The following is a 15,000-nucleotide window of genomic DNA, read 5'->3' on the forward strand; positions in this document are numbered from 1 at the left end:
AGTACTACAATGTAACAGTCATGGAAATCCACTTCATTGCTGCTTGTATTATATTAAAAACTGGTCAACGTTTTTGTAAAAGTATTTGGTAGTTACTTTGCTGACATACTGTTTCTCTATTGATACACAGGGTTGTCGCTACAGTGTGGCAGTGTGTTGCTGCACCACGCTCCAGTAAGAGTGTGGCACGACACTCTCAGAAACAGTAGATAGGAGTCCAAAGTCTTACAGCTAATGAATGTATGACAATTCCATACTACTGAAACGTAATACTACATTACTCAGTAAAGGTGACATTAGCCACAAATCTACACTCTGATAGCCTCGCTCCAGACACACAAGTGTTGATTGCAGTCCTGGATTGCACGTTTAGTTGCATTGCCTAGCCATAGTTCTCATAATTTTTTCCTTCTGAAATCTCAATTGTGCAAAATTGAGGTTGCTACACTGCGGCCTTATAAAATTCAACGAGCACTTGGCACTTTGAGCCAGATCAGGGTTCCTTGCTTTGTGCATGTGACCCAGAAAGTGCACCTCTTGTCCAGGAAGTATCACCTAAAATCTACTCTAGACTAGTCGTCAGCGGCGTAGCCAGGATTGGGAACCATGGAGGTGCTCAACATAAACGATATATTATATACATTTTAACTTGCTGTAAAGTGTTGCTGGCATGTGGTCCACGTCAATCAACACTTGACTAGAGAGACTTTCTGTAGTTTCAGCCATGAAACTTGCACATGCGCAATCTACAAACATTGCTAAGAAGGGCTTTGTGGCGATCGAAGTTGATTTCCTTGCCAGAGCACTTGAACGCATGTTACGTGCTACAATGCAAAATATACCTCACTTGAGATCTACTCAAGTGCACATGTCCAACTTGGACTGCATACGTCGTGGACCAGCCCATTCCACCACGCTTCCGAAAATCTTTAGCGAGAACCCTGAAATGCCATAAAGTTGTAATGTTAATTTCCAAGAGGACATGTGTTTTTGCTTTTGTAACACCATCTTGGATGTTAACAAATTTGTTTGTCTAACAAGCTATTAAAATATGAAACAAGCTGCAGTCATAACTACCGATGTTGTTTTCAGACTATTTTTCTGATTTTGATGTGTCATCAGTTGTTGATATTAATTCTATTGAGCAGCAAGATGAAGAGCATATCATCAAGGTCAGAACGGCAATAGTACGGAAACAATCAAATAGCACTGAACTACTATGTTATATTTCCATGTTTTATCTCGTTTCTAATGTCACTATGTTTTTGTTTCTGTAACTACTACCAGGTCTTGATGCTTCTTTTACATTGGGCCGTGAATTCCGACAATAATCAGTACTTTGTGGGTCTGATTACAAATGCCGATTTTGAGATACAGAATTATTTTAAGCAGATCATTGAGTCAGTAATGCAGCAGCAACAGGATGGATCGTTTAAAGATGGACAGTTTTGTTTGCCATCGATGGATAATTCAGGTATTCAATGTGGTTGCATGGAATGTCATATTTATGAGATTATATATGTAGTGCACAAGCAATGTAGGGATGCATCTCTTAAATTCATTACACTATTGTATGGAAGGGATGCATTTCTCAGTACTTCAGACTACCGGTATTGATATCATCTGTGTCTTTGTGTTCAGATGTGACTGTTGACACTAGTACTGAAAGTGTTTTATGTCAAACTCCAGAGAGGCGGCCGTTATCCGTAACATTTAAGACTCCAACTATAGATCTCAGACAAACACCATCTGTGTCTGTGTCTCCAATGTTGAAACAGTGGTTGCAGTCTCCTGCAGCCACGGGTGCTTACAGACATACAGAGGTGAGCATGTAGCCGTTTGTTGTTAGACTGTCGTTACATGTGGTGTTGTGTTGTCAATGTGTTTATCTGATTGTCATTTGTTTGTTTAGCAGTCTTTCTTTCTGTCTGCCTGTTTTGTGTGTGTGTGTGTGTGTGTGTGTGTGTGTGTGTGTGTGTGTGTGTGTGTGACATTGTGTGACTCTCTGTTCTGCTTGTTTTTGTTGGCTGGTTGTATGTATGTATTTATGTATGTATGTGGCTCAATTGGTTAGAGTGTGCGGTTGGAGATTGGCAACATCTGGGACCTTCGGGTCAGAGTTTGAGTGCGGGAGGGCCACATACATAATTCCCTTGGGCAAGGAACTAACATACAATTGCCTCTCTCTCCGGAGTGTCCGGTTCTGTCTACAGCAAGTATCTACAGCAAGTACAGCAAGTGTGAAGTACATCATAGTGACTTCTGATAGTGACTTCTGATACAGTGTAGTGTTAGATTGCGGTGTTAGATTGCAGAATAGTGATTACAGTGTCGAACCTGGGCCTTAGGGGCTCTTGTATGTACGTATGTACAAAAATGTATGTATGTATGTGGCGCAATTGGTTAGAGTGTGCGGTTGGAGATTGGCAACATTTGGGACCTTCGGGTCAGAGTTTGAGTGCGGGAGGGCCACATACATAAATTCCCTTGGGCAAGGAACTAACATACCATTGCCTCTCTCTCCGGAGTGTCAGGTTCTGTCTACAGCAAGTACAGCAAGTGTGAAGTACATCATAGTGACTTTTGATAGTGGCTTCTGAAACAGTAGTGTTAGATTGCAGAATAGTGATTACAGTATTGAACCTGGGCCTTAGGGACTCTTGTATGTACGTATGTCCAAAAAAATGTATGAATGTATGTATGTATATTGGGATTTCTTGTTGCTGTATAGACAAAAGAGAGTAAATTGTATCGTGAACTCCAAGCAGCGAAGTTTGATCTGATGAGGCAGAAACACATTAACGACGATTTAGAACTGGAGATTAGAGAGATCAGCAGTCGAGCAGAAAAGAGAGATAGTTCAGCCGAATCAATGCAGCAGCATTTGAGTCAAATGAGAGACCGTCTTGATGAGCTGCAGCATTTCGAATCGACATGCCATATGTACGAGCAACAAGTGCAGAAGTTAGTGTTCGCTCATTGTATTCATGTGTCTGTCTGTCTGGTCTGTCTGTCTGTCTTTGTTTGGCTAATTGAATTAGTTATGTTTACCAGTGAAGTATCCAGTAATCAATAGACCACAGTTTCATTGTTATTTCATAGGTACCAGCAAGAAAATAAACATTATAAAGATACAGAGAGACAATGTGCAGCACTCCAAGATGAAGTAATGAAGTTACAGAGGGAACTAACTGCCTGTCAGAGTCAAATTGACGAGGCTGATGGTCTCTTCAGTAAAGTGTCTGATTACAAAATGAAACTTGTGGGATCTGAGTTGAAAGTAGAAAGCTTAGAGAAGATGGTCACAAAAAAGGATGAAGAAATCAACAAGTTGTTTAGTCAGTTGAGAGAAGTCAAGGAGTTACACTTTCAAGTGAGTCAGGAATCAAGTCAGAAGGACAGCAAAATCTCTGAGCTTACAGCTCAGTTGGCAGTACATCATGAGAGTGTGACGTCATCATCTAATGTTTCTTCTCTTGGAATGTCAGACATGATGAGGCTGACAAAAATTGAGTCTGAGAACAAGATACTTCAAGAGAGACTTGGGGAGCTGGACAAGCTGGAAGAATTGAAGGACAAATTGAAAAAAGAAGAGAGTCGAAGTGAGTTGTACAGAGAGAGGGCTGGCGCAACAGAGAGACTGGAGAATGAGCTCAGAAATGAGAGAGAAAACAATGCTGTGATGAGTGGCAGAGTTAATGGATTACAAAGAGATTTTGAGCGAATCATGCAAGAGAAAAGGAATGTGGCTGATGAAATGGAAAAGCTGCAGATAGAACACAAGGCTGAGGTTGAACGGTTGAAGCTACAAGTAGAAGCTTTGAAGTCTGTTGAAGAAGAAACAAGACAGGAAAAAGAACAAGTGTTGAAGGAGAGAGAAATAGAGTTGAGAAACATGAAAGCGAAAGTTGACGTTTATGAAGAGCAGCTGCAGATTGAACAAGAGTCAGTCAAGAAATGGAAGGTGAGACATGAAAATCAAACACTAGCTTTTCCACTAACCGTGACATTTGTTATTCATTAAAGTATGTACTATCAATCATTTGTGTCTTTGTCTGCAGCTGAATGCGACACAAGGAGAAGGAAAGATCAGAGAGCTGGAGGATTGTTTAAAAGAGAATGCTGCTGAGATGGAAAGAGTCCACAAAGCCATGGAGCAAATACAGAGTGAGTTGAAGAAAAAGGTCAGTGAAGTTGAGTCTGCAAATGTAAGTTTACAACAGCAATTGAGTGAAAGTGTCAACAGTCAGGAGAAATTTCGGGCAAGAAGAGTGAAGCTTGAAGAGACTGAAAAACAGAATGACATTATGAGGGAAGAGAAAGAAACACTGACTGAGCAAGTGAGAGCCTCGAAGGAAGTGATCAATCAACAACAAACTCAGATTGAGTCACTGCAGGCAAATGCACAACGTTTGATGTCACAAGTGGCAGGTCAAGCTGATCACATTGAACGGTTAGCGAAGGAGAAAGATGAGCAGCAACATGAAACAGCTCAAGAAATAGGAAAGCTAACAACTGAATTGACCCAATCACAAGTAAACGTGGAGTCTCTGAGGTCTGAGCTAGAAGTGAAAGTGAAGCAGATAAATGAGATGCAAACATCTTTAGACAATTCAATGGAGAGGATCAAGAAGCGAAACAATGAAATAGAAACAGTGTCTAGTCAATTGGAAGAAGCAACTCAGGCAAATGAGTCAATGAGAGCAAATCTGATAGAATCTAAGAACGAGTTGGAGCATTTGCAGTCGCTCATTCATACAGCTGATGTTTCTCACCAAAATGAATTGACTACATGGAGTACGATCAAATCAGAGATGAAAGCACAGATTGTTCAACTGGAAGAAAACGTGGATCAAAAACAAGCTAAATTTGAGGACATAACAAAGCAGCAGACCATGGAACTCCAACAATTGAAGCAGAAACAGAAAGAAGATCTAGATGAAGCAAAGAAAGCAAACAATAAGAACAAACAACTACTGGAAGAACAGGAGAAGAAAACCAAGGAAGCAGCGGAAAAGATGATTGAATGGAGAAGAGAATTGGTCACAAACACAGCAGATACTCGTGGACAACTCGAACAGCAATTAAAGTACGAAAGAGAACAAGTTTCTGCTCTAGAAAGGGAACTAGAGGCAACAAAGAAAATGATGGAGAGAGAATTTGTCAAGCTAAGAGAGGAGAATGAGAACACACTGGCACTCGAGGAAAGTCTTGTTCAAGAGAAAAGGAAAAATATCCAGTTATCCGCAGACAACCAGTCTCTTAGACTAGAACTCGACGTCACTGCTCGAAAGTTGAGACAAGCAGTTGCCCAACATGAAGGCAAATCCACCACTATTGATGAGACTGAGCTAAGTGCACCGTTACACTTGAGGCGAGAAAAGATGTCTAGAAATGTGCCACAGAGTCGTCATGTGTCTGGAGCAAAGACAAAGGAAGTGGACAGGCAACCAGAGCTGAAAGAGTTACATCAACAATTTGATAAGACAGAAAATGAGAGAATTTTGAATACTTCACAACCTTCTACTGCTGAAATGACACTTAGACGTTCTCTTCGTGATAGAAAGGGAGGACAAAAGAGAAGGCATGTAGGAATTCTACCTCATTTGAGTGAAGAAGAGCCTGAGGATGATAGAATGTCTCTACATTCAAGAATGCTGGAGCTCCAACGAAGGAATGCTGCGACTCTTCCTCACCTCAAGTCATCATATCCTGTTGAGTTGCAATCTCAATCCGCACTTGACGTATCAGATGAAACAATACGAACGTCAAAAATGGTCCAAGGCAGCAGCATTTCTGAGACTTCAGATCCATTGGAAGACAGTTTGCTTGGATGTGAGAGTCAGTCAAGGCACATTGTTACTCGATCCAGTAAACAGAAAACTTCAAGCTTTGAATCGTCGAGAAGCCCACCTGTTAGTACACCATTTGAAATTCGTCGAGACACATTTACTGTTAAAGAACTAGAGAGACAGAAAGAGCAACGTCCAGAAAGTGTGGCATTTGAATTCGTTCCGATTCAATATCCAAGTCAATCGCCAGATGACGATGAAGAAGAAGAACCAGCAGGAAAGCGCCCAAAACCTCAGCTACCCAAACATCTGCAAGAAAGACTCGCTGAACAACAAAGAAAAGCCAAAGAAAGCAAAGCCAGGAAAGAAGCAGCAATCCAGACACGATCTAGAAGCCAGAGCAAAACAACAACAAAACAAAGCAAAGTCAAAAAGCATTGAAGTTGTGACTCCAGAACTTAACTTAAAACAGGACTAAGCGAGCTGTCCTCTGTTAGTTGTAGGACTGTAGCATTACTACTTTGCTACTGTAAGTATATAGATGGTCAGACGTTCTTGCCATTAGCATGGCAATGACAATCCTTGTTAACTCTACATACCCCGTATCCTAATTAGATCGTGCTTGGGCTGATACACATGTCAAGTGGGCTCTAGACTTTAGAAACTAAGAGACAGTTGAATGCTTGCAACTTGTCCCCACTCTTTCTAAATGTCGAGGAAAGACGCTGCTAATGCACCACATTACGGACATGGTCAGGACTGATGACGGCCGGTGTGATCAGTTTATAGAAATTCACCGCAACTGGACGTTTCAATTAATATTCTCAATACTTCCCTAATGCATGAGTGACTCAAGGCACCTTGCGACATGTAGAGAATGTAAAACACCGCGCGCACGCATGTGTGTGCGACAATGATGCAGCACAGTATACAATGAGAACAAAAAGTTGATTTTTGAGTAGGACTTTGTTCGGCCACTCTCGAGTCTTCACTTCCTGAAATGGCTCAGCTATATGCACAGCAACCTGAGCTGTTTGTACAACCAGATTGCTGAGATTGCTCGTGTCATGTCAAGGTCAACAAATGGGATAATTAGCCGTTCGTAAACATTTGATACTGATGGTTTTGGATCCCGTACATTGCCTGCGATTGCAGGAAAGGGAAGCTTTCTGTGTTGCTGCCGGCGCCATAACGAGAGAAAACGCCTTTATGAAAGGTGAGCTGCCCACACACTACGCACGGAAATGCATGGCATTGCGATGAGCCTGCTTCCCAGTCCTCGATCATATCACTTCATCTGAGACATTTGCGCCATTTTGCATTCGGTCTCTCGTGCTTTCGCTTTCGCCCGACTTCCGTCTTGTGTAGCAGCAACTCGACGCCCTAGACTGCCCGTTCCTCCGTTTATTTGCGATAGCAAGAACAACATGCGACAAACGAGCAGAACGTGCCGCATATGCGCGCATCGACCTAACAATCGCCCTTCAAATCACCCGCGAAACCACATAAGAATGGCATTAAGGTGGAAAAAAACCGAAAGATTGCTACATGATTAACTGACACCTGGGCATGAACGAACGCGGCTCGACCATTTGAGAACACTTAGCAGCAAGACGCAAATTGCGAAACGGCCACCGCGTACATTACACCTGAAGTCTAGACGAACAGCAGACTCTAACAGCTCCACTCCCCTCTAGAGCTCTCTCTCTCTCGCTTTCTCCTCTCTAGCATCACGACTTTGTTATGTTTGCATCCAGGTGTGACAGCTTGCACCCTGGGGCTATTCCATGCAATGATGTTTCGTTTGTCACCTCTTTTTACCTCAACTGCCCCCGTATTCCATTGAATTCTATATTCATTTACTAGCACGAAGCACGGCTTCCGTACTTATTTAATTTGACAGTGTGTTGTCCTTCTGACTTCATTGCATCATTCCTAAGGTGAAGATGCAGGGTTCACCACAAGCTCATGATGCCGATGCATCCAACTGTGAATATGCAAACCAGCGTTTCCACAACCAGCAGCTTTACAGCCAGCAGCTCAGTCCAACATCGCCAAGAAACAAAGCGTATTTTTCCAGCGAGAAATCAATGTCAAAACTGTGTGACTTGCCTTCTGGGGGCGTGGCCGGTGGTGTTGCTGCAAATGCGTTTTCTCACGAGGGTGTGACCAGTGAGCCGGTGAGTGCGAGTTTGCAGCTATGCGTCTGTTGCTTTTGTGGTTGTAGAAACGGTCGTGTGCGGGTTTAGCGTTAGAGAGTATTGTGAGTTGGGATATTGCAGTGATGTGTTGTGTTGGTGTGGTGGTTTGGGAGGTGGAAGGTCTTGAGTTGTGTGTTGCGCACTTTTGATTTCAGGGTTTGGTTTCGGGTCTGGTGTGAAGTTTTTTTGCGTGAGATATAGTGATATGATAATTGTTGGCCTGCTTTCTGGTTTCTTTTCTTCACCAGTCTGCTGTTTGTTTGTATGTCGGTTTGTCTGTATGTGCACATGTTTGTTCATCTTGTCAGTCGTTTGTATGTTTGCGTGTCTGTTCACCTGTCGGTTGTCTGTGAATTCTGTGTATTTGTCTGTTTGACTGCCTGCCCGCCGTCTGTTGGTCTGTCCAGGTCTCATCATCGGGCTGTACACTGTATGTATACAGTTCTAGATCAATCTACCCATGATACATGATAGTGTATGAAATGGAAAACGGAGGTGATAAGGTGATCATCATACAAATTTGATTAGAAAATATGTTTCTGATAGGAGATCAGCTTGCTACTAATAGTGTCTAGCATTCCAGTGGGGTGATAGATGTCCTAGTGAGGTATTACTGGACGTTGACTTACCTATTACCCATCTACTTGCCTCTAAGGCATAATGTTTAGTTATTGCAGTGAAGACCTTATAGGCAAGTGTTTGATATATGAAAGTGCTTTGATGGTTCAATAGGTTTACTGTTGGTTTCCATCAGTAGGATATACCCTAGCCTACCATGCATGCACACTAAAGCTTGATTCACAAATATGACACTGATGCTGATGTCGATGACGTTGATGCTGACGTTGATGCCTCCATGTGGGTGTTGAAGCTCATCTGAGTGTCAGTGTCATATTGTGATCCAGTCTTGGCACTGTCAGGTTAGAGGAAATGATTGCAGGAATGTGGAATGGATGTGCAGACCAGATGTTTGAATAGGATGTTTAAGTCATGTGGTGCCACATCTTGTGCAGTTGTTTTCTCATGCTGTTTTGTGACATCCATTGGTTCTTTTATTGCATTTGTATTATACCTAGGATAGCAAGTCATCTAAGAAACGAGTCGGTTTGGTTACTTTTTTGAAGGTAACTTTTTCTAACGCTCATAATGGAAATATTTTCATGAAAGTCGCAAAAAACTATCGTGTACTGGCGAGGCATGATTGAGGCATTTTTCTTGATTTTATAGAGAAAACGTACCAAAGACAAATTCATCGATACTCCACGTTCTCAGAGTTTGGACGACCTCTCCTGTGTTCTGCAAGTACAGAAACAAGGTTGTAGGCAGAGAAGAAACAGTCCTGTGATCACAAATTGTTGCATTGAAGCATCTCAAATTGACCCAAAACTGTGCTCAGTGGACTGTGCAGAATCAGTAGACTTTATACTAACGGGAGGTGGAGACATAGTCAGCAGTGGAGACATAGTTAGCAGGGAAGAAACAGTCAAGGTTCGTTGCCTTCAATAGTCACGTAGTCGACTTGTTCACTGTTACAATGAGCCGTTTGTGATTGTAAAGAAAATGAACTCATTTCACAAGTCAACCAGCTGCAACAGTCAAGGGGAGCTAATGCACAAGGTGTGCTGGTTAATTAATGTAAAACTCTTGAATTTGTTGATAGCCTTGGTTGTATAGCAATTGGACCCGTCGAGGCCTAAGACTCTAGAGTTGAGACAAAGTCCATCGCATGACAATGTTCAGCGTTCTTTGGTTAGGAGTGTGTCTCGATCACTTGACAATATGTTGATTGTCGGAGGTGGCTCGAAATCAAAGAAGATGTCAAAACCAGTGAGTGTAATGTGTTTAGAGTGACTGTTTGTGAGGAGGTTTTTATAATTTGGTTGGACTAGACGTGGAACTGTGTATGTTGTGTGTGTGTGTGTGTGTGTGTGTGTGTGTGTGTGTGTGTGTGTGTGCGCGCGCGCGCACAGCCTGAAATAAGGGTGTTCTATTGGTTGGCCATCTAAACATGGGTGTGACCTCCCTATGTAAAATCTTCATGCGTCCGTGTGAGTTTCTGATTTTCATATGGAGATGAAGTCGATGCTAGTCTCATGAGATTCACATGAGAAGTTCATGCAGTACAGGCTTGTCTGCATGATCTTCTCATGAAACGTAAGTCTGCTTGAGACACGTACGACGAAAGAGGAAGTCACAAATTCATTCAGATGCCAAGAACAGGGAACACGTGCATCGCACTCATGCGAAACTCCTACAATTGATGTATACATTGATTGTGCAGATGTTTATGCGATTGAAGATTGTGCCATTCCACATGCAACTGCTAGGCGATTCCTCGTGCGATTCTCATGTGATTTCTCATGCGATTCTCATGTAATTCTTCATGCGATTTTTCGAACTATGTAAATGACTGTTTGCTCATGCGAACACATGACAATCTTATGAGATACTCATGAGACGCTCATGCGAAACGCACGAAGATTTTACATAGGGCTGGGCTAAATGTATGACAGCAAAGGTTGCATCAACTGTACTATAGGGTTACTTATACTAATATAGACATTAGCATAGCCCAGTTTAAATAGGTTAAATATCAACTAGAAGCTGTGTTTACACCATGGCATCCACAGATATGAGCCTTCTAAAACCCACGATGGGTTTGTTGCAAATAATTACAAATTTGGACATTATTTTCCTATTGACCATGCTACTTGTGAAGCCCATCACCATGTATGACAAATCAAAACACTGTTCGCTGTTGGACCACGCTAAGCGTGTGGCACATTCCTGAATCATTCAGATATAGATTGCAAGCATTACGGTGACTGCGAACTTGAGAACAGCACACCTAGCGGATATCAAACACCACCAGGAGAACACTGAACGTCATCGTCAACAGATCGTTCGCCAGACCACAGAAACTCCCCAACGACTTAGACAAGTCATAGTCTCATGGACAAAGCTAGAGAGACATGAGAAAGAAAGACAGACAAGTTTCATAATTTACTGTCGTCACTGGGGTTTTAACTCCCAAAATCATGCAGTGGTAGCCATTGTCGTTAACCACTAAGCCACCGTATTATTTTTCGGAGGCAAAATTTTGTTTGAAAATATTACTCGAAAAACATTAGGAGCAGTAGGGTAATCAGGAACCATTCTCCATAGGGATGTGAGTTACCATCCTGGTGGAACATCCTGGGACCATTACTCATGAAAACTAGGATGTCAGTACAATGTATATTTACCTACCCTGTTATAGGAGGGTCTGCCAGTAATTTGATGTCTTAGAACATGTGGAAGAGGAGGTAGAGCTAACACACAGGCACAGCAATGAGCTTGTAACAGCCCACTGTGTGTGTGGGGGGCGTGCTGGGTATGTGTTTATCTTTTATCATTAAAAAGGATTATGCCTAAACATGATCTCTACTTTATATAGCATTTGTTTGTGTAGTCTCAGTCTGTGGGTGGTATTGAAAACCCTGCAATGTAGACTAAAGCATATCAAGTGCTAATAGAAAATCTTAATTTTTGATTTTTTCCTTGCCCCAGGGGCATCTTACCTAGACAGACTTATCAGTTGTAGTGAGAAAACTCTTAACTATTAACTCACGCTGCTGATGTAAGTTGACATTACAGGATATAGGTATAACCAACAGCTGAAGACACTTTCCGTCTCCAAGGATGGGACATGCAGTGATTCATTTAATTAGTGTTCATGTAGCATGTGTCACCGCTTTATGTAGTCATTTATTACTGGGGTTTCACCAGGCACAGTCACTTAAGTCCCATCTCTCAGTGCGTGCGTTTAGTACATGCATTTACTGTATGATCTATAGGAAGAGCCGATCTTTAAGGAGAGCAGACAGACATGAAAGTGTTACAACGTTTCAAGAGCTTGCCAGTAAACACACGTGTAGACTAGCATATATGTAGGCTGTTTGCTGGTCTGGTTGACTTGTCTTGCTCATAAGGCTTCAGGTTTGAGGAAATAGATTGTCATCATGGACAGCTGAACTCCCCATGTTATTGTATTGATGTTTGTAATGCTGCCATTCTATCTTCTGCCATTCTATCTGCTGCCATTTTATCTCTGAAACTGTCATACTTCCTGTTTTTTGTGTTTCATTTCCTTTTGTTTGCATTACAGGATGGTGGGTCATCCAGGAGGGGATCTGGCTTGAGTGGCTTCTTCCTCTTCAAGGTAACCGTTTTGTGTCCACAACGAGATTACTAACCATTAATGCAAGTCACCAGACTGATGTCTAAGATCTGAATTCTTTGTCCATTTTTAGAAATCACGAGCTAAAGAGGACACCATAGCTGCATCACTTTCATCACGTTCATCACGTTCACAGAGTTTAGATGATGTGGAATGCATCTTGCGTATGCAAGAACGAAACTTTACAGACAGAAGGAATGGCCCAGTAATTATAAATCATGGCAGAGAAGTCAAGGATGATCTATTCTCTCCAAGCTCCAGAGAGTCATCACCAACAAAACCTGATAAAATCACTCTCAACAATCAAGGAGTGAAGGTGATTTCCATTCATTTATTATGTATCAGCTTCCTCTCACAATCTGTTTGTAAAGAAATTACCTTTACTTCGAAAGTCAAGCAGCTGTGGCAGTGGACTGGAGCTGTTGCACAAGGTAGGCCATTTGATTATACGAATTTCAATGACATGCCTAATGCACAATAGCCACACTTGCCATTTAATGTTGGGGAGATGTTATATATGCTAAAAAATCTTAGAAATTTAATATATATATATATATATATATATATATATATATATATATATATTTAACACACACACACACACACACACACACACACACACACACACACACACACACACACACACACTTGTGATAAAGCCCACTTATATGGGCCTGAAAAAGTAAGCGTAATCCCATAGATCTGTACTTCTAATAGGAACATATATATATATATATATATATATATATATATATATATATATATATATATATATATATATATGGATGGATGGATGGATGGATGTATAAATCATTCATAAACGTATTTTTGAATTTTTGGTAATTTGTAGCAACAGCAACAAGTGGAAGCCACATTACCAAAATCAAGAACTATTGAGCTACTGAAGGTGTCGTCATCTATGGAAACTATAAATTTTGAGGAAGACGCTGCAAGTTTGAAGTCATCAAGAAATTCAAGAACAGTAAGTATAATAGATAATTACAAGTGCCACAAAGTCTGTTTTTGAAGAGTTATGTAGTTAGTCTCACACAGCCAGCCCCTCCCCCCTTTTGACTTTGAATGTATGGGGTTTGTATGCTGTTATCATTTTGTCTGTTTTGTCTGTGTGATCTCTGTCTTTCTGTCTGTTTTTCAGTGTGTTTATTTATTGTTCTAGGTTTTCTCTGCTCTTAAAAACATTTGAGGTTGGAGGGTTGTCTGTCTGTCTGTTGGTCCATCTGTCTTAGTGTCCTGCATGCACATTTGTGGCCACCTTGTTTGCTCTAATTCGCCACGCAACAGCTGTGTGTGTCTGTCATTTGCTGCCTTGTCTATATTCTCCAGTATTTCTAGTCTGGTTTGTCACTCACTATGTAGGTACATATACACCCATCGTGTATCTTCATATTTATCTACCCTCAAAAACCTCTCTTTTAGTCACTACATCACATGTGGCTAGGCTAAACACCGTAACGTTACACTTATATGTTTACCACTGTTTGTCTGTGTGTTCATTATGTTGTGATAGCATTTACACCTGCAGCTGTGTCTCACTTCACACATCTTGTAGGGATCAAGACCAAGTCTGGAGGAGATGCTGCAACATTTTACAATCCAGGGGTCGTCTAATCTGCAGTCACAACTGAAGACCTTTCAGGAGGAGATGGTAACCACTTCCTAATCAATTGCTCTTGTCTAAGTATCAATTCGATTACGCTTTTGTAGCCAGCATGTTGGATGGACATTGTGGAGAATTCCGAGGTCAGTGATAATTTGATATGCACTGAACGTTGTAGTTGTGATGAGGTTAGAGTTGGTTGATGGTAGTGAACTTGAACACATGAGCCACAAAGCATTGATGGCTTCTTACATAAGTTTGTTGGGTGCATCTCCATATGTTTGTACAATGTTTGTACACATGTTGTACACGTGTTTGTACATTGGTGGTAATTGGTGGTGACCGCCCTTCCACCCCTTCAATTTGAGGAACCTCTGACACATGGTTAACACACGGAATGTCACTAATTAGACTTTGAATTTTTAATTCACACAGCACACTTGCCAAACAATACTTGAAAAAATGTTTGTGCTGGGCAACATAACACTACAGTCAGACCTCCTATTATGACATCCAATCTCACACCATCACACGTGAAACCGATTTACATGTTTCACTGTGTATTTGCATCGATAATCCAACAGCAGGACAAATTTGGTTAGAATAAGACATAGAGGTCTGACTGTACTATACAATGGTTTGGTTGAGTTCACACTACAAAAACACTTGATAATGTTTTGTACATGTGTATGTACACACGTTTGTACATGTCTCTGTCTCTCTACATATCTCTGTCTCTCTACATATCTCTGTCTCTCTACATATCTCTGTCTCTCTACATGTCTCTGTACGCGTCTCTGTCTCTCTACGTGTCTCTGTCTCTCTACGTGTCTCTGTCTCTGTACATATCTCTGTCTCTGTCTCTGTACATGTCTCTGTCTCTGTACATATCTCTGTCTCTGTACATATCTCTGTCTCTCTACATATCTCTGTCTCTCTACATATCTCTGTCTCTCTACATGTCTTTGTACGCGTCTCTGTCTCTCTACGTGTCTCTGTCTCTCTACGTGTCTCTGTCTCTGTACGTGTCTCTGTCTCTGTACATATCTCTGTCTCTGTCTCTGTACATGTCTCTGTCTCTGTACATATCTCTGTCTCTCTACATATCTCTGTCTCTGTTCATGTCTTTGTCTCTCTACATGTCTCTGTCTCTGTACATGTCTCTGTCTC

General features: G+C 41.5%; 2 protein-coding genes across 5 annotated transcripts in view; both read left to right on the forward strand.

The window, feature by feature from the left end:
* Positions 1–6,481, forward strand: part of LOC134182390 (trichohyalin-like) — a 7,796-nt gene extending 1,315 nt beyond the window's left edge. The window contains exons 4-9 of the mRNA XM_062649788.1: positions 1,093–1,172; positions 1,288–1,474; positions 1,642–1,823; positions 2,732–2,964; positions 3,103–3,964; positions 4,062–6,481. Of these exons, the coding sequence (XP_062505772.1) occupies positions 1,093–1,172; positions 1,288–1,474; positions 1,642–1,823; positions 2,732–2,964; positions 3,103–3,964; positions 4,062–6,233 (3,716 nt within the window). The 3' untranslated portion in view covers positions 6,234–6,481. The remainder of the gene's footprint in view (positions 1–1,092; positions 1,173–1,287; positions 1,475–1,641; positions 1,824–2,731; positions 2,965–3,102; positions 3,965–4,061) is intronic.
* A 95-nt stretch (positions 6,482–6,576) lies between these two features.
* Positions 6,577–15,000, forward strand: part of LOC134181833 (pleckstrin homology domain-containing family G member 5-like) — a 15,830-nt gene continuing 7,406 nt past the window's right edge. Inside the window, exons 1-12 of one of the 4 annotated variants that reach the window (XM_062649100.1) lie at positions 6,577–7,008; positions 7,733–7,972; positions 9,070–9,117; positions 9,221–9,481; positions 9,551–9,610; positions 9,668–9,820; positions 12,141–12,194; positions 12,286–12,528; positions 12,584–12,643; positions 13,063–13,194; positions 13,783–13,878; positions 13,938–13,973. In XM_062649100.1, coding sequence (XP_062505084.1) covers positions 7,739–7,972; positions 9,070–9,117; positions 9,221–9,481; positions 9,551–9,610; positions 9,668–9,820; positions 12,141–12,194; positions 12,286–12,528; positions 12,584–12,643; positions 13,063–13,194; positions 13,783–13,878; positions 13,938–13,973 — 1,377 coding nt within the window. In that variant the 5' untranslated portion in view covers positions 6,577–7,008; positions 7,733–7,738. Of the gene's footprint in view, positions 7,009–7,732; positions 9,118–9,220; positions 9,482–9,550; positions 9,611–9,667; positions 9,821–12,140; positions 12,195–12,285; positions 12,529–12,583; positions 12,644–13,062; positions 13,195–13,782; positions 13,879–13,937; positions 13,974–15,000 lie in introns of those variants that run through there. The other 3 variants (XM_062649103.1, XM_062649102.1, XM_062649101.1) reach the window with 3 other exon arrangements.

This window comes from Corticium candelabrum, chromosome 7 (assembly GCF_963422355.1).
Source record: "Corticium candelabrum chromosome 7, ooCorCand1.1, whole genome shotgun sequence".
NCBI classification, from domain to species: Eukaryota; Metazoa; Porifera; class Homoscleromorpha; order Homosclerophorida; family Plakinidae; genus Corticium; species Corticium candelabrum.